General features: G+C 45.2%; 1 protein-coding gene across 11 annotated transcripts in view; it reads left to right on the top strand.

Annotated features, from left to right (window-relative positions):
- Positions 1-25,734, top strand: part of MGA (MAX dimerization protein MGA) — a 65,652-nt gene continuing 39,918 nt past the window's right edge. For 6 of the 11 annotated variants that reach the window (XM_075754426.1, XM_075754429.1, XM_075754425.1 and 3 more), the window contains exons 1-5: positions 9,383-9,496; positions 12,840-13,981; positions 20,142-21,072; positions 21,421-21,508; positions 21,649-21,744. In XM_075754426.1, coding sequence (XP_075610541.1) covers positions 12,918-13,981; positions 20,142-21,072; positions 21,421-21,508; positions 21,649-21,744 — 2,179 coding nt within the window. In that variant the 5' untranslated portion in view covers positions 9,383-9,496; positions 12,840-12,917. Of the gene's footprint in view, positions 334-1,922; positions 1,943-9,382; positions 9,497-10,205; positions 10,325-12,839; positions 13,982-20,141; positions 21,073-21,420; positions 21,509-21,648; positions 21,745-22,456; positions 22,689-25,734 lie in introns of those variants that run through there. The other 5 variants (XM_075754430.1, XM_075754422.1, XR_012835712.1 and 2 more) reach the window with 4 other exon arrangements.

Here is a 25,734-nt window from a genome sequence, read left to right as displayed (position 1 = left end):
CAATCGGTAGCGCGCAGCTGGCCGGGCGTCGCGAAGCTGCTTTATCGCGGCCGCCGCCGGCTGCGTCCCCCCCGCCTCCCGGACAGGCCGCTCCGGTACCCGCCTTGTGGGGGGCGGCCCCGCCGCCGGGGGTGGAGGGGGGGGGGAAGAGAGAGAAGCGAGAGGAAGTGGGCAGCAAAAACGGGAGCGGCCCACGTGATGGGCTGCTGTAGCCAATGAAGACGGCAGGAGGTTGCGCGTGGCAGGCGAAGGCCGTAGGAGCCGCGAGCGGGGCGCGTGGGTCGGGGCGTTGCTCGGTGCCCCGTGCCGCGTGGAGCCGGCGGCGGGAGGCAGGTAGGAGCCGGTCGCTCCCGGGGCGCTGCTCGCCGTTCCCCTCTCTCCCTCCCCCCCCTCCCCGTTCCTCTTTCCCCCCCCCCACCCCGGTTTTGAAGTTTTATTCGAGGAGGTGGCGTGAGGTGTGCGCGTCACGTGAACGCGGCGGCCCAATCACACGTGCGCGCTCCCTCCCCTTCGGCCGGGAGGGCCGCGTTTGAGGCGAGGGGGTTGCGGGCTCCCTGGGCGGCTGTGGCGGGGAGCGGCGGGCCGGCGAGCTGGCTGCCCTCGCTCGCCCCCGCGCTGTTTCGTCCGGGGTCGCGGGCGGGCGGATGGAGGGCTGGGGGGCGGGGAGTAGCTGGCGGTCACCTGACGCGCGGGGGGGGGGGGAGGGGGGAAGGTTAAAGGGACCGAGCAGCCCCGCGGCTCCGCATCCGGGCTGCCTGGCCGGGAAGGGTCGGGTGAGGCCCGGCCCCGAGCAGCTGCCGCCTCCCAGAGCCATAGCGCTCCTGGGGACCGTCCCCCGGCGGGGGCGTGGCCGGCGCCACCCGTGAGACGGGGCTGGGCTGCCCGTGCCGCGCCTCGCCCCGCCCCGCCCCGGCGGGAGAGCCTTTCCCGGGGACCTGCCCTGGTGCCAGGGGACGCGCCCGCCCCGCTGGCTACTCGGCGCCACGGAAGGGTGGCTGATGGGGGTGGAGTGGGCTGGGGGGTGGGGAGGTGGCTGCGGGGCCCCTCAGCCCGGCGCGCCGGAGGCGGAGCGGAGCGGCTCGGCGGAGCGGCCTGAGGGCGGCTGCTGGCCCGCGGCGGCGCGCGTGTGCCTCGGCACGTCGCGTGAGGCGGCCGTTGGTGCCGGACGGGGGCAGTGCCCCCCCCCCCCCCCCCCCGCCGCCGTGCCCTGCCAGCGCTCGTTTACCGGGGGCTCGGCTGCCTGGCGCAGCCCGCCCGCCGTTATTCTGGTATCTTCCAGCTTTCCTCCGGCTGAGGCCGAGCGCCGCCGAGCCGAGGACGCGCCAGCGTGGCGCAGGAGGCGGCTTCGTGTGGCGGGATTGCGCGCTCAGCCGGCCGGGGTTGTAGTTGCCGGTCCCGGTGGGGGGAGCCGAATAAGTAAACAACGGTGCTTTCCTGGAAGGGTGATGCGGTGCCGGTGGTGGGTTCAGCGGTTGTTGGTGGCCTTAGGTACCGCGTTAGTTGATAAGCAGTTTAAAAAATGGTAAGGTGAGCTCAGTCTGTAGTTGGTAAGCATGAGGGTTAGCAGTTATTTCATCCAACCTAGTTAGATGAGTGGTTTCCAATAACGTGGTTTGAGTTTTTTTGCTTAGATTCTTAAGATGTCAAAGGCAGTCACGCTGCCTTACTTGCATCCAAGCTCATGGGTCGGCTTTAATCGCACTTTGATGGAGTGGGCTAAAGCCCTGAAGATTTGAAGTCGCTACAGACTTTGAAAGCCGAAGGTTGCGTAAAGAGGAGGGCAAGCCGATGAATTCGTCTTGCCACTTTAAGGTGTTTTGCCGATGCAGCCGCTGGCTCTGTGGCTGCAGCACCCTTTCAGTGCCCTCAGGCACAGTTCCTTGTGAGTCTGTATTGAGAACCAGCATGGGAAATTGATTCTGCTTGAAAAATATTTCTGTGGGTGAGTGTTTTGTATGTGTGCGTGTGTTGATGTGGGGGGCAAAAAGCATAATTCTTAGATCTGGCAGAGATGGAGAGCATTCATTCACTTACATATTCCGTCTGGCAGCAGCTGCCTGTTCACCTCACCTACTGTTTGCTCAGTGTTGATGCAGTTGTGCCTGCCATGGGACGGAAACATGCAACTGGAGGAAACCAGTGTTAGTCCCACTTGTGAATAAACATGTCTGGTCATCTGCCAGAAAAAAAACAAAACCAAAAACTTGAAATTCTTTCTCTTTGAGCTTATGCCACTGCTTCATTTACAGTCAAATCAACTAGATCACTTCTAAAGTATGTGGTTGTGTATGTTGGATTTTTAGCACCTGATTTCCTAAGGAATGGGAAGTCCAAGAGGTTCTTTTTACAAACACAATGAAATAGATCTCTTCCTTGAGAAGTGAGAAAGAGCTGTCATCTAAGAAGAGGCTGTTGTCCTGTTTGCTGTTTCATAGACACCAAAGGATCTACTAAAAAATTCAGCCATGATATGCCCATCAGAAACAGTGCCATTAGCTGTGACACCAGCAAGGCTTACTTGATGTCTTGTTCTTCCATATTTAAGGGTGTGGTGTGTTGGTTTTTTTTTTAGTGTGTGTGTGTGTTGTTGGGTTGGGGGGTTTGTTTGTTTGTTTGTTGTTTTTTTTTAATACTGGTTGACTTTAGACCAAAGAATTGAATGATGGTGGTGGAGTTGCTCTTCTCTCTCCACAGGAAGATGGAATGTGCTTTCACTGTTGGATTCTGGCTAGTTTAGTACCTATAATACATCTTTGATATATCTTTCTGAACTGTATAAGGAAGAATGCAGTGAGAATATGGGTGAGAAGAATGATGAAGGCTTGTCATGAGAAGAAAGCAACCAGAAAAAAGTACCTTTTTTTTTTTTTTTAATCAAGCCCAAACCAGAAAGGCAGTAAGGGATGTGAACAGCATAAGACAGAAAATGAATGTGGGAGCCAGATAAAACCTATCTACAATAAAAATGTTTGCATTCATTGCTACAGCCCCTATCTTCAGGAAAAGCCAATTTGTAGAATGACAAGATCGTGACCTAATTACTGTTAAACAAATACTTATGATGATGGCATTGTGCTGTTTTGGTAACTCATGCAGTACAGTGCTTTCTGCTAGTATGGTGTGGTCTGCCTGACCACAGGGTAAGTCAGTAATGAAGATGGATATAAACGTGGAACCATCACCAACAGTGGTACTTTAATTGCTGTTGCTCTCCTTTTGACCATAATTTAAAAGGGAAGTAGAGGTTCCCTGGCAGTTCTAACTTGATGAGCCATTGGTGGCTCTGTAGCAATGAGTATTGCTGTAAGACAACAGCTGAACGAGTAGGATAGTCCTGAGCTCAGATGTGGGCTTTTTTACTTGCCTGACTTGTTTTGCCGAATTTTCTTATTTTTTGCTCTTTTTTTTTTTTTTTCTGTGATGTGGACAAGATCCCCAGCTGAAGAATCATGTATTTTATAAGTGTTCCTCATGATGGCCATACAGGGACTGAAATTCATCAAAACAGTGTTATTCCTGCTGATTATGGCTTGTTTCTGCCAGTGTTGCATGGCAAAAAGCATGAAACATTGCTTTATTCTTTTATTTTGTAATTTTCAGTAGTTGAAATAATAGTATATAAAAAAAATACAGCAATCATTGAATGTATGAGTAGTGGGCATATCCATGGCTTTCTGATAAAATATGGAAAGTAATGCAAAAACCATTATTTTAAATGTTGAAATAATAACATATTGTATAGAGATTTAAAAAAAGCAATTATTTGTAGTGAACACTGGCTTTTCTCCCTGCCTTCTCACTCGGTGGTTCATACTTTATATAAATGGATTGTGTGTTTCCATTTTGCAATCTTCAGTGCTTGGGAAGATTTCTGTATTTCCCAGCAGTTCTGGTAAGTCTTGAGAGATGGAGAATATTGTGCGCTCTGTGTTGCAGGATTAATGCTGTTAAACAGAGCACCAACTTTATGGGGGACTGAAAGTTTGGACTCTTGTGGCACAGAAATAGTATTGTAGAGGTGAAGCAGGTATTTCCCTCCTCCTCCTCCCCCACAAGTGTTTGTCCTGTGCTGCCGCTAGAAGCTGTTGCTTTTGCAGGGGTGTAGCTGACAGTTGATGAAACACTTCCTGAACTACCACCTATTCATCCTGCAGTAGTCAGGGCTCTGAGCGTTTAGTGATTTTGGTTTTAGTATAAAGTAATGCTCTGGACTGAAATCTGATGGTGCATGAGTTGTGTCATACTTGCTGTGGGGGTAGCGCATTCTGTGTGCGGCTGGAGCATGCGTTTTAGCACGTTTGCATCAGCAAGAAAACCTAAATCTAGAAAAGCAGATTTCTTACTCTTCCCCCCCCCCCCCCCCCGCAACAGTCCAGTTTTTTGCAATAATTTTTTTTAATCTCACACTTTTTAGCTAGATTCTGTCACCATGTACACCTTTAATCTTCTGACACTGGATTATACTTCCTCACTGTAGCTAAAGGAAGAATTTAAGCTACTGATCTATCATAATTAAAATTATGTAAACTTTTTTTTAAAGTAGATCTGGGCTGGGATTCTGTTGCCTAAGGACAGAGGTCTGGAGCTGTCACAGATGCTGCAAGTTTAAATAGAGACCTCTGTGTAGAACAAACATTCAACTCTGGGAGGCCACTGCTCTTCCAGAGAAGCAGTTGGAGGCCAGTGGGGCTGGTTATGGTATAGAAAATGAGACTAGATACCTTTCTGTAGGCGGTTTAATCCAACCCAGAGTTTCAGAATTAAGACTTTCTTGTGAGGTGCTACTGTGTTAATCATTCTCCAAAGAAGCAAAACATTGGCTAAAGAAAGCGTGGTTTTGTATTTTAACCCTTCTAGTGTGTACATTGCACAACACTTTGGCCTATAACGTGAGTAGATTTTTCAGGTCTTTATTAATTTTTTTTAAATGGCCAAAATTTGGGACTTGTATGGTTGTCAGGGCTACCTGGTGGCAGTTAGTAATAAACTTGTAGCCTAGGCTCTGCTGGTTGACTGCAGCTGTGGGTGTGTTACATTGGCACAGTTGGTTTTGATAGCTGTTGTTTTCACCTAGTAAATCTAGTTTCAGGTGGTGCTCATTTTTAGATAGTGAATTTGAGAGCTGAAAGCTTCCTTTATTCTCCAGTAGTAGACCCTTTCCAACTCTTCTGCATGGTGGAAATGTCCTGTCGTGTATCTACTTGTCCGGCAGAGATCTTTGTATTCCCACTGAAAAAGGGGTTGCTAAGGGAAAATGTAATCGGCACCACTTTTATGTTTTCCACAGGTTGGCAACTGTTACATTCTGCTTAACTACATCTGCAACATATGTTGCTCTCCCACATACAGATCTTTAGCAAAGCCTGGGCCTTGTGACCCTCCAGCTCGTGATGTGTTACTGAATCTTTCCTGAATCCTTTTTTTGGAGGCAGGTGACAAGTAAGAGTGGCTGAAGAACACACCTTTTTTTGCTACGGCTGTGACTGGCAATCTCTGGACTGCTGGGTGGTAAAAATTACAGGCTCTGTTACTTGTAGTGTGTAGGCTTGAAATGGCGCTTTATGCTTCTAGGCATTACTGAAATAAGGAATGTGATTTACTGGATACTGAAATACAGTTTGTAAAGAGTGTAGTTCATGCTTCCAAGGTGCTGCAAAGCAGGGAATGTGTCTGAAAGAAGCATTCTGGGGAAGAGGGCACTTGGTAGTGAACTTCAGCATTTCAAATACAACCATCACATTACTTGTTAGTATGAGGTAGCTCCCTCTGATCACGGAGGGCAGCATTCAGTTGGTGCAAACCAGTTAATTTCTACACCGCCAATTGGCGTTTAGCACAAGCAAGGCCTTAAAACTGGTGTTTGTACTGATCTAAATGGGACGTAGTTCTTTATTGCAGTACTCCTGTTTCTCGTCGACTATAAGCTGCTTGGAACCGGGTTACTTAAGCTGGTGGGAATCAGTGGGTACTGCTGTGACTTCTGGTGGTGAATCTGTTCTCTTGATAAACTAGACATTCTCCTTTTGATGCAGGCAAGGATTTCTACCTGCATTAGATAAAATGGTAGCAAAATTCCTGGTGGTGTCAACAGCCTCTGGTGTTGCTTCTCTTATCATCACTGGAACATGTGGCTTGCAGGCCATGAACATGCCATTGTCTGCTATTCAGTTCTGTGTGGCTGCTCTTAGTCATACAAATGGCCCTCTTAAAAAAAAAAAAAAAGCCTTATTTCTGTATTGTCACTGCTCAGAAACATATTGCTTGATACAAAATAGTGTTAATGTATCCTGTGACCCGAAAACTTGATGACTACTATACCTAATATGTGATTGCTGTAGGTATAAAATGACTATTCCTGATCAATCTTGGACAATGTGGCTTAGTTTTTTTAATTGGTGTAATTATTTCTGGTTGAATTTGTTAATGGAAAAATGCTTTGCTGGATCCAACAGCTTGAGGCTGCTGCAGCTCTGTGCCCCCAGGTATAACCAGTAGTAAGGCTGAAAATGTATTCCTGGTAGGCACAAGCACAGAGAACACACGTATACATGACATACACATGTATACATGTCTGGCCACATAGATCAGGCAGATACAGGAACACAGCAGCAGCAACAGCCTTATACTGCTCCCCTCCCTATCTGAGTAGGATGGAGGTCTGCTAGTGAGAGTGTGTGTGTATATATGTACAAGGTAGATTCCCTCCAGCAGCTGGGTTTAGACACTCAGTTCAGTTCCCGGATCCCAGTCTCCCCAGTTGCTGGCTTCTGGACACTTAAGTCTTGCCCCCCTCCCCCCCCCGAGGCCACAGCCCTGCTCCAGGTGCTGGCACATGCTGTCTCTCTTGGCTGGCTGGGACTACCCTGGTTCTCTGATGTCCAACACCCTCTGCCCCGCATGACCTTGCCCTGTAGAGAGACACAGCTGTGCAGACACATGCAGAGCGGGTGGCACTCCCCTGGTCCCCCAGGTCCTTTGTCAAGCTGCACCTCCCAACCTGGGTTTATAGCTAAACTGGAATGCGTTCTTGATGCCTTCCTTCCCTTTATTTCCCATTTGCTACATGAAATGTGAAAGCACTTGGCTGTTAGCCTTGGCTTTTTCTTGTGCAAAGGTATTTTAGAAACTTCCAAGAGAGAACCCCGGTTGTTTTAGAGAATGGCTGAACATGACCCTTAACAAAAAGAATACCATCTCTTTGTGATTTTTTTTTTTTTAATCTTCTGATTCTTCTGAATGTTTCTTTCTCTCCAAATGTGCTGTTGCTGGCACTTGGCGTGTTTCTCTTCCACTGTGCCAGCCTTATCTAGTATATGGATGTCATGGTTTAAGCCTGGCCGGCATCTAAGCATCACAGAGCTGCTCGCTTTCCCCTCCCACCTCCCCCCCCTCAGTGGGATAGAGAAGAGAATCAGAAGAGTGAAAGTGAGAAAACTTGTGGGTTAAGATAAAGACGGTTTAGTAAGTAAAGCAAAAGCCGTGCGCACAAGCAAAGCAAGACAAGGAATTCATTCACCACTTCCCATAGGCAGGCAGGTGTTCAGCCATGTCCAGGAAAGCAGGGCTCCATCATGCGTAACGGTGACTTGGGAAGACAAATGCTGTAACTTCGAACGTCCCCCCCTTCCTTCTTCTTCCCCCAGCTTTTATTGCTGAGCAAGATGCCATATGGTATGGAATGTCCCTTTGGTCAGGTGGGGTCAGCTGTCCAGCTGTGTCCCCTCCCAAGTCCTTGTGCACCCCCAGCCTGCTTCTTGGCATGGTGGTGTGAGAAGCAGAAGAGGCCTTGGCTCTGTGTAAGCACTGCTCAGCAGCAACCAAAACATCCATGTGCTATCGACAGTTTCCAGCAGAAATCCAAATCAGTTCCATATTAGATACTATGAAGGAAATTAACTATCCCAGCCAAACCCAGAACAATGGGGCTAAAGCTTTACTTTAGCCTCTGTCCATACCTCTCCTTTATAAACTACTGCAAGTATGTAAATCACAATCTTACAAAATTCTGCAAATATGAAAGAATGTAGTTAAGCAGTTTCTCTGTAGAGCAAAGCTGTTTAATCCTCGGGTTTTTTTCACCCTGAGTTCATCCTTCTAGTTAAAAGGCAAAAAATACTCCATGGTCTTCTCCTACAGAGCTGCGTATGTAACTGGATGCATGTTTTTCAAGTGTCTTAAAAATGGAAAAAAGAGAGGTAGTAGTCTTCATGGAGGTGTTTGCCTGCAGCCATACTGCATTTTGGTGTGAATTCCCATAACATTTGGAATTCTGTTTTAGTGGGCTTATTCTCACAAGTGCCTGGTTTACAAAATGTAACTTCCTTGACGTATGTGACGGACTGTGAGTCTAGGGGTGGTGTGGTTAGGTGCTGAGGGTGGGAAGACTCTGTTAGGTTATGCCTAGACTGCTCAGCCAGGTTTTGTTTGTTAACCAGTTTGCCTAACGCCACACGGGATGCCAGGCCTTGTACGTGGTTAATCTGGGGCACGGTCTGACAACTCTGTTAGCCGTCTGGAAGTCACGGGGCGCTTCTGCGGTAGAGTCAAAGTCTGACTTGAGCTTTGGCAGGTCAGTGAAAAAGTGCGCAGAGGGATGGAGACTCACGCTGACCCCGGCTTTAGTGTTACCTCCTCCAGTGACGTTTTCTCCAGGGAGGCGTGGGTACCCGCGTCTGTGCCTCGGCGTCCGCTCTCCTAAGCGGCGACTGGGAGATGCGCTGCGCGTTGCCTTTGCAGAGGAGAAAGGTGGCGTTTTCCCCAGAAAGCGGCGAGGGAGGAGGCAGCCTCTGCCCTGGGGATGGCGGCGCGGGGCCTCCCCGGCCTGCCCGCAGGGGAGGCTTCCTTAACGCTCCCGGTGCGCTGTGGCGCGCAGGCCGCGGAGGAGCCCGGCGACCGGCAGGGCTCAGGAGGGGGCCGGCCCGGGGTGCGGCGCGGCGCTCGCCGATTCTGCCCGGCCCGGGCGGCCGGCGGACGCGCATCGCGCCGGCGCCGCCCCTCGGCCGTCGTGTGCCAACGCGGGAGGCGTCCCCAGCGCCGGCGGGCCCCGGGCCAGACCCGTGACCTGAGGCGGGGCCGGGCCTCTCCGCCGGGGGGGGGGGGGGAGCGGTGCGGCCGGGCGCCTCGCCCGCTCGCGGCGGGGGGGGGGCGGGGCCGCGGTGGCCGCGCTGCCGCTCGGAGCCCCGCGGGGCTTCGAAGGCGGCGGCGGCTGCCGGCGCTGCGGCGTTGAGCGCGGCGGAGCGCCGCGCCCGCGCCCGTTCGAGAAGCTTCCCCGCGCGCGGCGCTGCGCGGCGCGGAGCCGGGCCGAGCGCCGGGCCCCGCGCGCGGCGCGGGCACGTGACGGGCAGGCGGGAGGGAGGGGGGCGCGAGTTGGCGGCGCGCCTGCGCACGCTGCGGCGCGGTGACGTCACGGCGGTGCGCACGCACGTTGTCCCTAGCTGGCGGACACACGGTCCGCGTGAGGAGAAAGGAAGTGGGAGGCCCCTCGCCTCGCCGCACGGTAACTACTGGGGGGCTGGGGCGCGCTGGGGGCACCGGCTCCTGGTGCCGGCCGCGCCGCGCGTGAATTCCCCGCGCCTCCCCCCGCCCTCCCGCCTGCCGCCCCAACTGCGAAAATTAACACCAGGCGTAGCCACGAGGCGACGGGGCCCGGGCCCGCGGGCCGCTCCCGGGCCGCGACGCGAGGCGCCGCTTGGGGGCCGGGCCGCCTCGGGAGCGCCGGAGGCGCCGCGTCGGGCAGGGCCGGGCTGGGTCCCGGCGAAGAGCGGCGCGGCTTCCCCACGTGCGCCGGTCCCGCTACCCTCCGCCAGCCACCGCAGGCGGCGGTTCCGGCCCCCGCCGCTCCTGGAAAGGCCCGGGCGGCTCCCGGTGGTGGCGGCGGCTGCCTGCCCGTATCCTGAGGCTTCCGGTTGGGGGCCGTCCGGCGGGTTGGGGCGGGGGGGGGGCATTAAAAGCGACAAGTGCGCCGCTCGGCCTGTGGCCGTGACGCCACCTGTCCCGGGCGGGGCGCTCGGCTCTCGCTGCATCGGGCGCAGCCTGCCGGGCCGGGGCCGCCCCTCCGGGCGCCCGGAGAGGCGGGCGGCACCGCTGCGGCGGTGTTGAACGGCAGCGCCGCGCGTTCAGCGCTTGCTGCCATTGGACCCGGCGCTGGGCTCCCGTCGGCAACGCGGCGGCGGTTGGTGGGCTGTGCCGTGGGTCTCGCGCTCCGCAGCTCCCCTCCGCTGCGTGGTGGCCTTTCTCACGCGGGCAGCGAGATGTCGTCATCGGCTCGCAGTGCCTAACGGTGCTTGCCCTTCAGCACGAGAAGCCCGTGCAGAATTCCGTGCCTGTGAGCATTGTGTATATAAATCGTGGTCTTGTTTGCAGGTCGATGTGTCTGGGGTTTCTGGTAGGGTTTTTGTTTGGTTTTGGTTTTCCTGAGACGGCTTTTTTCACAGGATTATCGTCCCGCTTTTAGCGTATCTCAGTGCAACTTTGAGTACTTTTGGCCACTACTGTCTAGTTAGACGTTGCTTCTAAAATATAAGGTCTGCATATGGGTAGAGAAGTGAAATATCTGAAGCTGATTAGAACTTCAGCTTCCACGAAAACACACATTTTCCTTTAAATACTGGATTAGAAGCTTCATGCTATAATAAAATAGGCTAGTGCATACAACCAAGTGTATTAAAATGTGCAGAATTGTTCTTGTAATAGTCTGTGTTAGTGCTGAACTAATGTAGCTTTTGGCTACTGTAATTGCACATAATCACATTGTAACCACACACATTTTTGACTTGATACTGTGATCGGTGCTTATGGTAGAAATAACTACAACAGTGCAATCTAAGAACTTTAAGTGTTGGAAAACAGAAACTGTGATTCAGTAGCGCTTTGTACACATGGAATTTTTGCTGAGTGCACGATTGTTCAGCTTTTTTGAATTTATTTCTGGCACGTGTAAGGTCTACTTCAAGTAAATGTAAAGTTTCAGGCTTTCTGCATATCTTAGACTATGAAAGTGATTTCAAATCTGTTTTATTTCCTTCATGAGTTAATACAACTTTGAGGTATACCGCACAGCATTAATGTGAACTCACTTTATGATTGTATGTTCAATATACATATAAACACGTATGTGTACGTAGAGAGGGTGAGTTGGTGGAAAATGACACACAACTTAGGATGTGATTTCTTTCTCCCTACTCCAACATATTTGATTTTTAATGGAGATTTATATTTCTATTGCGTTTTTATAGATGAACATGAAAAAGCTTTTTTGGGGGATAGCTTTTTGTGTTGCTGGAACTTAAGATGTGCTCTGTTGAAAAATCAGGTCAACATTCTTAAAATAGAAAATATGAAGCTGACTTTGAACTGCTAATTCATTTTGTGTTCTAGACTCTTTATTAAGCAGTCCTGAGTGGGTGTGTTTCTGGGGAGGTGTTTCCTTCTCAAAGTAAAACTGAAAACCAGATCTTGAAACTTCTCAGGTCTCAGAACCTGTGGAGAACAGTTTTGGCTTTGTTTGTTGTTTTTTTTTTTTCCTTTTCCCCTCCAATTTAACTTTTACCTGAAGTTTTAAAGTGCAAAGTCTAAAGGGTGGAAGCAGGTCTTTCATATTTCCTAGGTGTCAAGAACATTTATCATGGAGGATAAAATGCCTGCCTCCTGAGCTTTGAGGTCATTTCCCACATGCATGTGGCAGCTGGTTTGCACAGAGGAGTGTTTCCTCCCACAGTAACCCAGTCCTAACAAAATGAGTATGTCTTATTGAATACCCAGTTCACTTAAACCTCATGAATTTGAGTTAATTCTCTGCAAAGAAATACTATTGTTTTCAAGCAGCTAACTCCTGGTGATGGTGCACCAACTAGACATATATATATATATATAAAATAAGGATCAAAATATAAACATCTGAATGCGGGAATGGCATTCTTTTGAGTTACCAGAAGGACTTGCTTCAGTTTTTCACATTGAGAAATGTACAGACTGTTTGAAAAATGAAGTTGTTTATGATCTTTTGTTAGAGTGTTGACATATTTAACGGTGAGTTAGACACACAAAAGTGGAATTGTGTATATGCAGATAAAAAGTAACTTTTTTTAGTTCCCTAAATGGTGATTAGACTAACCATAAGAGTACAACTGTTTTCTTTTTCTATTTGAATTATTTCCATAATTTAGAAGATAAAGGTAGCTAAGGTTGCTTGGTGCTTCACAGTCATCCATTTAATCTTAGCTGCATGGCCTTTTCAAGGGTTAGTTTGTCTGTCTTTCCCCCAAGCTTATCTGTTTGAACTATTTTTTTTCTCTTCTATTCTTTGTCTCGGCCTTGGACAGATGTTTAGAAGTTCGTGGGGTTGGGCTGGGGGTGGGGGGAAGAGAGGAAAGAAATCACAACCACACAAACCTGGTCTTTTTTAATGAAGAAATTTTGGGAAAATGTTTTTAACTTTTTTCTTCTTTTTTTTTTTCTTTCCCTTTTTTTTCCCCTTTTTCATTTTTGAGAAATTTTGGACCTCTGGGAACTCTTTCTTTCTGGCAAGAGTAAATGACTTCTGCCTTTGTGTCAGAGATGTGCCACTTGCTCTTCTGAAAACTTCTGCAGGTGTTGCCAAATGCTGTTTGTTAAGCAAATGATCTGAAGAGTTGAGGCAGTATCAGAACAAAGAGCACTTTGAAATATATACACAGAGGCAACCTTGGTTTGATACATCCTAATTGTTCTCGATTTTATAGTACTGATTATCTTTTAAGTTTTTAATGTAGAGAACGGTTACAAAAAGGATTTCTCATGAGACTTAATTACTTTCTTAGGCTATATTTGAATAATTTAAACTGGGTTTTCTTTTTTTCCAGAATGGTGAACGCACATAGAAGACTATCAGAACCGTGTAGAATTTGCATTTGATTTGAGACCTTGTAAGAGTGCTTATCATGGAGAAACAGCAGATTGTCTTGGGTAGCCGGGATGGTGGGACTGTGTCTGGTGCAGCACCTGCTTTTTTTGTCATCTTGAAACAACAGCAGGGAAACGGTAAAGCTGACCAAGGAATCCTAGTAGCAAACCGTGATGCTTGTGCTCTTGCCAGCAGTGTATCAACTCCAATAAAATCTAAGGTCAAGACCTGCCTTCCAGCTGACTGTGTCTCAGGGGGCATTACCGTCACCCTAGATAACAACAGTATGTGGAATGAATTCTACCATCGCAACACAGAGATGATTCTGACAAAGCAGGGGAGGCGCATGTTCCCGTACTGCCGATACTGGATTACAGGTCTGGATGTCAGTCAGAAGTACATCCTAGTCATGGACATATCCCCTGTGGACAATCACCGCTACAAATGGAATGGCCGTTGGTGGGAACCCAGTGGGAAGGCAGAACCACATGTTCTCGGACGAGTGTTTATTCATCCAGAATCCCCTTCCACTGGCCAGTACTGGATGCACCAGCCAGTATCCTTTTACAAACTCAAACTTACCAACAATACCCTGGACCAGGAGGGTCATATAATCTTGCATTCTATGCACCGTTATCTGCCACGGCTTCACTTGGTGCCTGCAGACAAAGCCACAGAAGTCATTCAGCTCAATGGCCCTGATGTCCATACGTTTACCTTTCCACAGACAGAGTTCTTTGCAGTTACAGCCTACCAGAACATCCAAATTACCCAGCTGAAAATAGATTACAATCCTTTTGCTAAAGGATTCAGAGATGATGGGTTGAATAGTCGACCTCAACGTGATGTGAAACAAAACAGTAACTTAGAATTTGAAGGAGGTGATGTTTTTACTGCTGCTAGCATTCGTGGTCGCCCTGCTGAAGTTGATGCATTAGATTTGCATCAGAGAAGTTTAGATTCTTCATTCATTGGTCAAAACCCATCAGACCTTGATCTAGAAAAAGTGTCCTTTAATGCAGAAAGGGACTTCCTGGGTTTCCTGGACACTGACCTGTCTTCGGGTGATATGCCAAAGCTAAAACAAGAAGTCTCTGAAAGGTGGGTTAATATTCTATTTTTAGCACAAATACGAGTTGAGTAGGGTATTTGGTAAAATATTAAATAATAGGATGCTCAGTATACAGATTTATAGCTAAAGTTTGCTTGACCTGAAATAGCAGAACACTTAGTATCATTACTAAAAGCTTAACTTCTTTGCTTAAACAGTTATGTATCAATCTGGACTTGCTAAGGTGTCTGAGGAGTTCAGTATCTTTTCCTATGTTGCTTTAACTCCCTTTGTAAAGAAGTGTTGAGGGATTTTTCTTAACTCTCTTGGTGTTTTAAAAGACTAAATCTATTTTTCCAGAGTTCTAAACAAAGCACATTGCAGTCATCAAAACATTGCCTTTCTTTTTAGGGTTGCTTACCACAGCGGCATGCTGTTTCTGTATCTTCAATTTTCATTAGCGGATGGGTGAGGATGCGTCCTGTGTATTGGGTATTTAGGTTGAGTATGTGTAGGGATTGCTATGAGGCCGTTGTAACTGGCAACACACCACTGTTTTGTCAATAACTGCTTGTGTGAATTATTTTGTTCCACAAAGTAATGTGAGGTAGCCTGCCTGTTGATAGTCAGTTGCCTCATGTTTGCTGTGAGGTAAGAGAATCTGCACCTAGGAAAGTACTTCAGAATAACTGATACACTGTTCAGACCTTAATTTACTCTGTGGTAATTTTATGTCTACCTACTTACCCAGTATTGACTTTTTGAACCATTCTGTTCATATCACACAAACAGTAGTAAAGCAATCTAGTGTATATTGAGAGCCTACCTATAGTATGGAACCTGCTAGCTGCTAAGTATTCATGTTGGTAAAGCAAGCCTGTTGAAACCTATTATTTTACTGCACTTAGTTTCCAAAATCTAAGCAATAAAATAGAGCAGATGTGGTGAATATTTAATCTGTGTCAAGAGATGCTAGAAATACTTTCAACTTGAAGTGATTAAAAAAAAAAAAAAATGTTGCTCTCCTGCCATGTTTCTTCATGTCTGTCTGTGAATACCAGACTTAATCTGCCAAAGATTTAGTGCCTTCTGTAGGTCAGTACAGCAAGAAATTATTCAACTGCAGGATATCAGGATGATATTAATAGTGTAGTTAGAGGTCAGTTCTTAGAGGGGAAAAAATGTGGTATTTATGACATAATTATACAGTTTATTTCAAAGGCTGTATTATTGTACTACTGCAGTGTGTTTTAGAGAGGACAGAGGTTTTGCTCAATTGTGGTTTTTTTCCTTACATAAAGCATCTCCTTGCCTTTTAAGTAACTGAAAAACTTGAAATGACAAAGTTCTCCATTCTTTGAGACTTCATCGAGTTATAATAATTCTTAAGAATAATAGAATTGTTTTGGAATCTAGAGTGCCCTAACCTTTCTTTTGCAGTATTTTCCAGTGTCAGTGTATTAGGAAGAAGAACATTTTCTAGTTGTCTTGTATTCTCCAAAAACATTGTTGAAAATTCTAGAGAAACATGTCTTAAACACTGAAAGTACACTGATTTCAGAGAGGATGGGCTTTCTTTAGTTCCTAAGAATACAGTATGGAGAGGTATTTAGATAACGTTGCATATTGGAAATAAAACAGTAAAACTCTGAGAATAGTTACAGAAAGGTTTATTTTGTGTTCAAAATTTTTTTTTGACTTTTTTTTTTCTCATTGGGGTCAGCTGTGGTTGAAAAAAGTCAAAATTTTGATAATTTTGTTTGCTGAAGAGGATCATTGAAGCAAATAATTTGGAGAACTGTTTGACTTGGACAGCTTGGGTTTTTTTGGTTCCCTTCTTTACCAGGGAAGAAAAACCATTCTTTTAAGGACTCAAGAACACATGATACAAATTGGCAGACTTAATTTCTTTTGGTCTAAAGCATGTAAGATGCCTTCCCTGGTTTCACTTCCAAGACCAGTTTATCTTTGAAATGTGCTGAAAACTGCACAGACAGGGAAAGACTGTAAAGGAGTTCTCTCTATTCTGGGCTTGGAAGCATCTATCATTTGATGAATAAATGTTACCACAGTCCTAGAACTACCTTCAAGCATTGGCCAACTTTTTGTTTTATGTTTTTGTAATCTATGTGAAAAAAGTCAGAGTCTGTACTTGGAAAGAGGAAAATTGATCCCGTCCAAGAAACGACAGAACTGTCTTTTTATGTGCTGCAGTTTTTTCAGAACATTAGTTCTCCTTTTTCCTTCAGATCTGCTCACAATGTTTTCATGCTGTGCAGTTGCGATCCGTTCATAAATATGTCAGCCTTTCAAGGACAGTGTTGAGTGAGTGGCATTTTTCTTTATCAAACTGCACAGAATAATATTTACATATTACTGAAGACTGAACAATTTTTTTTGGTCATAGGCAAGCTATTACTAGTAGCTGATAGGCACTATCTTGCTTTCATGCAGGGTAGTGATTTCTGCTGAGTTTAGGTTTGGGTGAGAGTCAGTGAACTGCTGTCGTGGTTTAACCCCGGCCAGCAGCTAAGCACCGCACAGCCGCTCACTCACTCCCCCCCACAGTGTGATGGGGAAGAGAATCAGAAGAGTGAAAGTGAGAAAACTTGTGGGTTAAGATAAAGACGGTTTAGTAAGTAAAGCAAAAGCCGTGCGCACAAGCAAAGCAAGACAAGGAATTCATTCACCACTTCCCATAGGCAGGCAGGTGTTCAGCCATGTCCAGGAAAGCAGGGCTCCATCATGCGTAATGGTGACTTGGGAAGACAAATGCTGTAACTTCGAATGTCCCCCCCTTCCTTCTTCTTCCCCCAGCTTTTATTGCTGAGCAAGATGCCATATGGTATGGAATGTCCCTTTGGTCAGGTGGGGTCAGCTGTCCAGCTGTGTCCCCTCCCAAGTCCTTGTGCACCCCCAGCCTGCTTCTTGGCATGGTGGTGTGAGAAGCAGAAGAGGCCTTGGCTCTGTGTAAGCACTGCTCAGCAGCAACTAAAACATTATCAACACTGTTTTCAGCACAAATCCAAAACATAGCCCTGTACTAGCTACTGTGAAGAAAATTATCCCAGCCAAAACCAGCACATGCTGCCTTGCTGATATTGCTCACTGAAGGAAGTGCAATTTCTAGTGCTGTAGTGCGTTACGTATTTCCCACCAATGCTTAATTTTTCTGACATTTTTAAGCCCTGCTGTAAAAATGAAATTTCTTGACACAAATGTTATTTTACTCTGCATATTGCAACCATAAGCCAGATGGTGACAGGAGTGGGGTATCACCCATGTGTGTGCATGTATGAGAAGATCAAGTATTTGCACAAAATGCTGAGCAGCATTTTTCTAGATTTTTAAGTTCAGATGCAATTATCAACTTTTCAAACGTAGTTGCCTTTTACCACTGAAGTAATTTCATTTGGTCCATAGTTTGTGAAGTTATGTGCAACATAAGCAGTCACAGAAACTTCTCTTCCTATATTCTATGGGAAGATGAATCATGCAAGTTTATCCTCAAAAAATGCTCAGCTTAATCTGAGATCAGGTAAAAATGGTGAAATAATGTCTTAACTGTTTCTTTCTTTGTGTGATATGGAACAATGCTCATATTTAAGCAAACTTCTTTATACCCCAAGCAATGTATTTGGTAACCTCACAATAAAACAGTAAAAGCAGAGAAATCGCTTTCTTGCGTTTTGCCAAATTAAAACCCATTTAGCTGTTAATTTATTGGAAGTACTGAGCTATATGGAATATTTTTTTAGGTAGATAATTTTAAAATATACCATGGAAAAATATATCTGATTTCTTTTGGAATTAATCTAGCAATCTGTGGCTGAGGTTTGAAGGATGATTACTTCCCTTCCTCTTTCAAAAGGAAGGCAAGGAGGGAAGAAAACTGTGACACTAAACAAAAAAACGAAATTAGAAAACCAAGAGTATTGGAGCATTAAAAATCCCAGGGTATTTGTATTTTTGAAGCAGGAAATTCAGAAGACCTTGGAAGGGAGAAAGGTACATTAGCCTGTTAGACGTAAGAACCAGTAAAGTTTGCTTGTGTTTCCCTCCATGTCCCTGACATCTGAGTGGTTCCAGGCATAAGCATTCCTATAGAAGTGTCTACAACTCAAATTAAACATTTATTTTCTTTACAATACACCTGATGAAACTAAGCATACTGTCAGGCCACAGAAGAAAAAAAAAACAACAACCCAACATACTACCTTTAGACCTTGTATAAAGAAAATAGTCCTTTATTTCCAAAATGCACTAAGAACTCATGATTAAAATTATTCTTAGGTATATGTGATCTTTTACATAGTTCATCTTTGTTTTGGATACTGTCCAGATCCCCTGATAGAAAAGTAATCCTTAGCTTGAGTATGTATCTTGGAATAGATAAAGGAAAATGGCTAGAGAAGTCCAGACTTCACTGGGCTTCCAACTGGGAACTGTAGAACTCAGATGAGAAATTTATTCCTGGCCAGCAAATTTATTAGGGTTTTTTGTCTCTCTGTTTTAGAGAATTTTAAGATAGAGGAGTGGATGACATAGATCTTCTTTATGACATTGACTTTAATTGTGGATCTGCTGTACTGAATCAACCTCTAGCTGTAATGTGACGTGATTTTGAGTTGCCCATAACGTATAAGTGGATTGTCCTAGAAATTATTTCCCAGTAAACTCACTGAAGAAGAAAGGCTTTTTAATCTTACAAAGACTTTTTTCATCTTAGATTTGACATTCTTAATTAAATGAAAGCTAGAAACTTTCTAATAGGAACCTCATTGGCTAGAGAAGACAGCAGACAAAACACAACTGGTATGCCCCTTTCCTCCTGCCTGCTCTTCCCTCACAAAGCAGGTTTTTGATTCAAGCTTTTAATTCTGTTTACTTGGTGTCCTTCTGAATTGCAGTAGGTTTTCTAGATAGGTTCTGTCTTGTTCTTAGGAATGTTCTATGTAAATATATAAATCTGTTTCTTGACTGTTTGCTCTTTGTTTTAACACTGCAGTCTTTCTTCATGAGGTGGAGACTCCCAACTCCGTGCTGTGACTCTTGTGTGTCCCAGCTTTTCTCCCTTAAGTATGTCCTCAGTCTACACAAGGTGGAAGCAGCCTCTTCCTCCACATCTTCCTCTCCCTCAATTCCAACTGGGGGTTCGACTGAGCATAGTCATTCTTTAAAGGGGGGAGATAGATAATAAAATACACACACATATACACAATATATAAAGCAATATTCCCTTTAGATATAATGTTGTTAAAATTATGTTGTTATATTTGAAATTATGTTAGCATTAACTAATATTAACACATTAACATTTTAATAACATAAGGTTAACAATTTGAATAATAATAAAACATAATGAAAATTGGTTATAGTATCTTGCAAAATATATATAAAGGGAGTATTGGAATACTATCTGATATGTTTAGTAAATAATTTCTGACTATTATGAGTTTCATTGTGGATATGAGTTTCTGGTTTCATAGCTGTTTCCTCTTGTGACGAGGACCCAGCTTCTGGTGCTCTTAAAGCTGCTGACTGCAATTTTTTGACTAATGTGTCTTTCTCTCAGAGAAGCCCATCATTGGGCTGCACTGCTAGTCTTCAGTATCAAATGTGTGATATGTCGCATTCTGGTTAGGTTAATACTCAGACTTTGAAGATGGAGTATAATTCAATCGGATATTAACATTCTGTAAGCGTTCGAACAACAGTTGGATTTATATGTGGCTTCAGGATAAATTAACTAAGATTTTAGTTAAATCATGTAAACTCGAGTTCATTGAGCTCTCACTTGGCTTCTTATTTGCAAGCATAATGACTTTAGTATGGTGACTTAATGAGATACACAGCAAACTAAGGCCTCTTCTAAGCGTTTAAAACAGGATAGCTTAGCATGAGTTCATGCTGAGCCTCAAATAGGAAAAAGTGCAAATGTTACCCAGATATTACTAGGGAGGGAAATTGTGCTGCTGCCTTCAGATAAGAAGTTGGATTGGTTTTAATGGTGGCTTTTTTTTTTTTTTTTTGAGTGCTTACTTCTACAAATGCAGGCTTGTAAGTGATAGCTTAGCAGACTTGTCTTGGAGCATTTTGGAAGTTTTGTATAATATGTAACCAAGGAGATGATGGAATTTTGGTGAAGGAAAGAGATTTGATGAAGTTCTTGTGTTGTGTTTTGTTTTTGTCCCCTCCCTCCCATCCCAGTCCCATTGCTAGCAGTTACGAAAGCAGTTCCCGTGTGGCATCCCCATTGGACCCAAATGGACACTTTAATGTAGTCATTAAAGAAGAACCGGTAGATGACTACGACTACGAGTCAAGTATTTGCACACAAGGAGTAAGTGTGAAACAGGAAGACACAGATGAAGAAACTGATGAGTATTCCAACACTGATGATGATGATCCCATTCTACAAAAACACCTGATGAGGCGCAGTGAAACAGATGGAATTGATGGAGAATTCAGGTCCAGGAAGCGTGTGCTAACCAGTCCTTCAGGTGTTGCCAAAGCAAAAATGTTAAAACTGGACAGTGGGAAGATGCCCGTGGTCTATTTGGAACCTTGTGCAGTCACAAAGAGCACAGTGAAGATATCTGAGCTGCCACAGACCATGCTTTCCTCTTGCAAGAAGGATAAATCCCCTTTGAGTACAATACTGGATTCTTTGCCTGTGTGTTTTGAAAATCACAAAGGCTCTTGCTCAGGCACAGCCACAGTAGCTGAGGAATTAGTTATGAAAAAACAATCTCCTGGGAGTAAAATGTCACAGAAATACTCTTCAATCAGAGAGGCCCAGTGGGCTCTATCTAAATCACCTAATTTTAATCTCAGGGGCTCAGTAAGTTGTCACTTTTCAGCTAGAGAGATCTGTGGAAGAAAAAGGCCTGGCATACTGAAGAACCCTATGTCCTTGAAAGGCTCTGGTAGCAATCAAAACACCCTGTCATCGGTTACAACTAAAAGAGGAAGGCCACGGAAACTCAAAATTTCCAAGGCTGGTCGACCACCTAAAGGTATAGGGAAAACTGTAATAACAAGCAAGAACACCTCTCTGGGGCCTGGGAGCATCCTTCCAGATGTTAAGCCGGACCTTGAAGATGTTGATGGAGTCCTCTTTGTGTCCTTTGCATCAAAGGTAAAACCCAACTGTTTTGTTTACAATTCAAAACCTTTTCTAATGTCTAATTTTTAAGCCCTTTGTATTTATAAGCTGAAGGTATATTTTCTTTTAAACTGAGGTTTGAGATTGATGGCCTCTTTCCAAATCTGTTGTTATCTTGTCCCTGTGTTAATCATAACATTTTCTTACGTCTTAGTGACTTGGGGAGAAATAGTGGGATCTAGAGTTCTGTATAAAAGAATGCATACTTGTTCTATTAAACAATCTCATGTTTTGAGTATTTCAGTGATATTTTGATGTGGCCTAGTTTGCATCTAAGGCAGTGTTTTAAGGTATCTTATTCAAAGCTCTTTATGTATGTAGGAAGCTCTTGACATTCACACTGTTGATAGAGCTGGAGGAGAAGAGTCACAGAATCTTCAGACTCCCTTGTTGACTACAAATGATCCAGGTACATTTTTCTATTATGTAAAAGGCTATTCACTGCAATAAGGGAATTTGTAAAGACACACTGGGAAATTAATCATTTAAGTCAATTTTTTGCATGGTAAATGTTTTTATATGTTCTTTTTTTTTTTTTTTTTTGAGTAGATTGTCAAGCAAGAATACAAGTACTGGAAAAGGAATTGATGGAAGAGCTGAAGACCTTGAGGCATAAGCAAGTAATACATCCTAGCCTTCAGGAAGGTAAGTGGGCAGTGTACATATTGTTGCATCTGGTTGTATATTAATGTTACTTAATCATACTGAGTTGATAATTTCCTACTGGATGTAATATTGTGTGTGCCCAATGCAGCTGAGATCTGATTTTGGTAATTTTTTTTTTCCCAATGCAGGAAAGTGTACAGGTGTGTATGTACAAATGTGAGAGTATGAAAGCAAATTTGGGTGAAACTGTCGGTTTCCCTCTTGTCACTTGTGGCAATGAGAGAGAATCTGTGGCGTCTGACCCTTTTTTTTTTGTAGACCTTCCAAAAGTAGTTTCAGCCAGACAATAAAGATGTTTTTGTTTTCACACATTCATGTTGCAAACTAGAAGAGGTGAAGGAGGCAAAAGATGAATCCTGATTTCTGAAAAGATTAATACAACAGCAGAGCAAGAGGCTGCATGTCATTATATACCTCTTGCAGAAGATGCTGAGCCTTTCAGACTTCAGGCAGTGCCTGTTCTGTAATAAGCTAATCCTTGTAGGGTGTAGATGAAGTTGATTTTACTCCTCTACAGAAAATAGCTATTTCCTGCTAGTAGAGGAGCTAGAGATCTAGAAAGACTTAAGTTGGACTACATTTACTATGTTTGAGTCTGTATTTCTTTGAGTCACTGTAGATCCAGGTTCATAAGCCATGTAAGAGAGCCAAGCAAGGTACTTCTAGCTTGTGATCTTTCTTTCATATACAGTGTTAGCCTGAGGTCAGATGGAAGAAAGTCAAGGATCAACACAGCAGAACTTAATATTCTCTCTATTGATGATGTTGAAAGCGTTCAGTAATAGTAGTAGTCCTGAGACTGATGGCATGAACGTGGGCATCAGAGCAGATGATGAAGAAATTGATCTGAATGGAAGTGTCATACCTCATGCTCTTGAGGTTCTGGCCCTGAATTTTTCTAACAGATTTCAAACACTGATGCTGTAGTGAGTATTTGAGACTCCAAATACTGATCTTGACTCTGATACTGGTTATTTTGGGTCTTCACAGAGCTTCTACTGTGAAGAACCCTGGATTATCTTGAATGGTTTATGCATGGAATGTGATGAGAACTAGCCTGTCGTTTTTCGCAGCCATTTAAAGGGATGCCTTTCAATCTTGCTAGTGTTGAGCTGACATTCCTGTCTTTGACCTTTGCAAAGTGGTCATAGGAAGGGTAGTAGCTCTTAGAGCTCTGTCCTGGATGCGGTGGGAATGAAACAAGATAACCTGTCTCCAGCTAGGTTGTACCTCGGTGGTATAGCATCAGCATTGACAGTTGTATCATGGATGTCTAAACACAGTTTTCCCTTCCTATGATTCCAGAAACAGGCAGCCCTGTTTTCTAATGGCCTCACTGGCCAACCTGCCCTCACAGGTCTGTGTATGTTGTCATATTTCAAAAATGGTGGTAAAGTCCCTTTTGTGGTCAGCTGCTGGCCGTGCTAGATACAGCACTAAGCAAATGTTACAGCAATGTTAAGACTTTTTAGGATTACATTGTGGGCTTCCTAGATGTTATCTTTACCCAATAGAAGTATAATAAAATTATGGTATATTTGCAACCACAACGCTAGCGAGGGCTGTTTTACGCAAGATTTTCCTGCAACTGGAAGCATGTAAAACCCACATGCTTTTCCTCCAGCTTCTAAATGAGCGGTGGTGAGGTGTGTGTTACCTTCTGAAGGGTGCTGAGCAGTTCACAGATACTACAAAATGGACAAGAAAAGTGAAGCATCAGGCTAAGAAAAAGAGATCTGAAGAATTTTGACTTCATTGAATGCTTGTGACTGTCATTTCCAGTGTTGGATGGTAATCTGCTGAGCCTGTTTAAGTGGCGAAATTGTAATTCAGCAATGAAGAGAATGACTCTCACCTGTCTAGTTTTTAGAGAGAAAAGAAGTTATGTGAAGACTATTCACAGCAAGAACATTACTAGAGATAGATACAGATGTACTTTGATCAGGCTGTGAAGTGAATTACAATACGTATACTTTTGTTGTTAGACTTCAGCTGCTGCATGTGAACTGGGATCAATCTTTATTCAGATTACCTTTACTTTCCAGAATGTTACAGATCTATTGCCTTCCATTGCAGACTTGGGATCAGGGAACAAACATGATGTTAAAGGAGAGAGGGATTGTTGGAGTTTTTCTTCTTCCTCTCTCTCTCTTCACAATATCATCAATAAGATATAAGGCGGCGGCTGAGGAGTGCCTCTAGGCCAAACTTAAGGACTTTATCTTTTCCCATACATACTGATTCTAAATAGCATCCTGTAGCTTGGTGCAGCCTTATTAGCCTTCTTGATTCTGATACTTGTTCTCCAAAATGTCTTGGCCACAGATCATGACCAATACTTCCTTGTCGTCTACTACAGAACAGGCAAAGAGATATGGCTCCCTTTTGTCTGGAAGATGTGAAGTGCATGTTTCTAAATGTGCTTTCAGCTATTTTGTAGAAGCTTACTGGCTTTCTTGTCCTCACTGCAGTATGGGAAATGGGCATAATGATGTTAAGTCTGCTTTTGGTTTTAGACAGTGTAGTTGAGAAGCTTAAGTTTCTTTTTGAGATTCACTGATGATGTGTTGGAGCTGTAACTGAACCCCACAATTACTGTTGACTTGGGAAGGTAAGAAAATGGTGATCGAGGCTATCTAGATCTTACAGACACTAGGACTGCGGGAAGATGCTTTAGAAAGAAGGGAATTCAATGTAAGCATATAAAGAAAGCTACTGGAGTGCTATGGGATGCTTCTTCTATCTCAGCTAATTTGAATCCCTTACTATATTCCTGAAAGTTAAAGGCACTATTGTCAAGCATCGTATTTCAGATTTAGCAGCTGCATCTGATAGAGAGGAGAAAGTTCTGAAGGAGATGGTTCTTCATTTGCTACTATTTGATTACAGCAACTGATTGTGTTGGGTTGGTGTGGCAAGGTTTTGGTAGCGGGGGGGCTATAGGGGTGGCTTCTGTGAGAAGCTGCTAGAAGCTTCCCCTGTGTCTGATAGAGCCAATGCCAGCCGGCTACAAGACGGACCCGCCGCTGGCCAAGGCCAAGCCAATCAGCGCCTCTGTGATAACATATTTAAGAAGGAAAACAAAACAGTTGGGGAGAGCTTTTGCAACTGGAGGGAGGAGTAAGAAGATGTAAGAAACTTTGCAGACACCAAGGTCAGTGCAGAAGGAGGGGGAGGAGGTGCTCCAGGCGCCGGAGCAAGATTCCCCTGCAGCCCATGGTGAAGACCATGGTGAAGCAGGCTGTCCCCCTGCAGCCCATGGAGGGAGGATGAGGGGGCGTAGCAGTTCCACCTGCAGCCTGTGGAGGACCCCATGCTGGAGCAGGTGGAGGCACCTGAAGGAGGCTGTGGCCCCGTGGGAAGCCCAGGCTGGAGCAAGTTCCTGGCCAGACTGGTGGACCCATGGAGAGGGGAGCCCACACCAGGGCAGGTTTGCTGGCAGGACTTGTGACCCCGTGGGGGACCCACGCTGGAGCAGTTTGCTCCTGAAGGTCTGCACCCCATGGGAGAGACCCACGCTGGAGCAGTTTGTGAAGTACTGTAACCCGTGGGAGAGACTCCATGTTGGAGCAGTCCTCCCCCTGAGGATGAAGAAGCGGCAGAAACACCGCGTGATGAACTGACCATAACCCCCATTCCCCGTCCCCCTGTGCCGCTGGGGGGGCGGAGGTTGAAGCCGGGAGTGAAGTTGAGCCCGGGAAGATGGGAGGGGTGGGGGGAGGTGTTTTAAGATTTGGCTTTATTTCTCATTCCTCTACTCTGTTTTGCTTAGTAATAAATTAGATGAATTCCCTCTCTAAGTTCAGTCTGTTTTGCTGTTTTATCTGTGAGGATAATTAGTGAGTGATCTCTCCCTGTCCTTATCTCGACCCAAGCCTTTTGTTATACTTCTCCTCCCCATCATGCTGGGGGAGGGGTGAGCCAGAGGCCACATGGCGCTCAGCTGCCCGCTGGGCCTAAACCATGACA

The sequence above is a fragment of the Balearica regulorum genome, chromosome 5, assembly GCF_011004875.1.
Source record: "Balearica regulorum gibbericeps isolate bBalReg1 chromosome 5, bBalReg1.pri, whole genome shotgun sequence".
Lineage (NCBI taxonomy): Eukaryota > Metazoa > Chordata > Aves > Gruiformes > Gruidae > Balearica > Balearica regulorum.
Note: the sequence above shows the minus strand (reverse complement) of the source record. Positions and strands in the feature narration are given on the sequence as shown.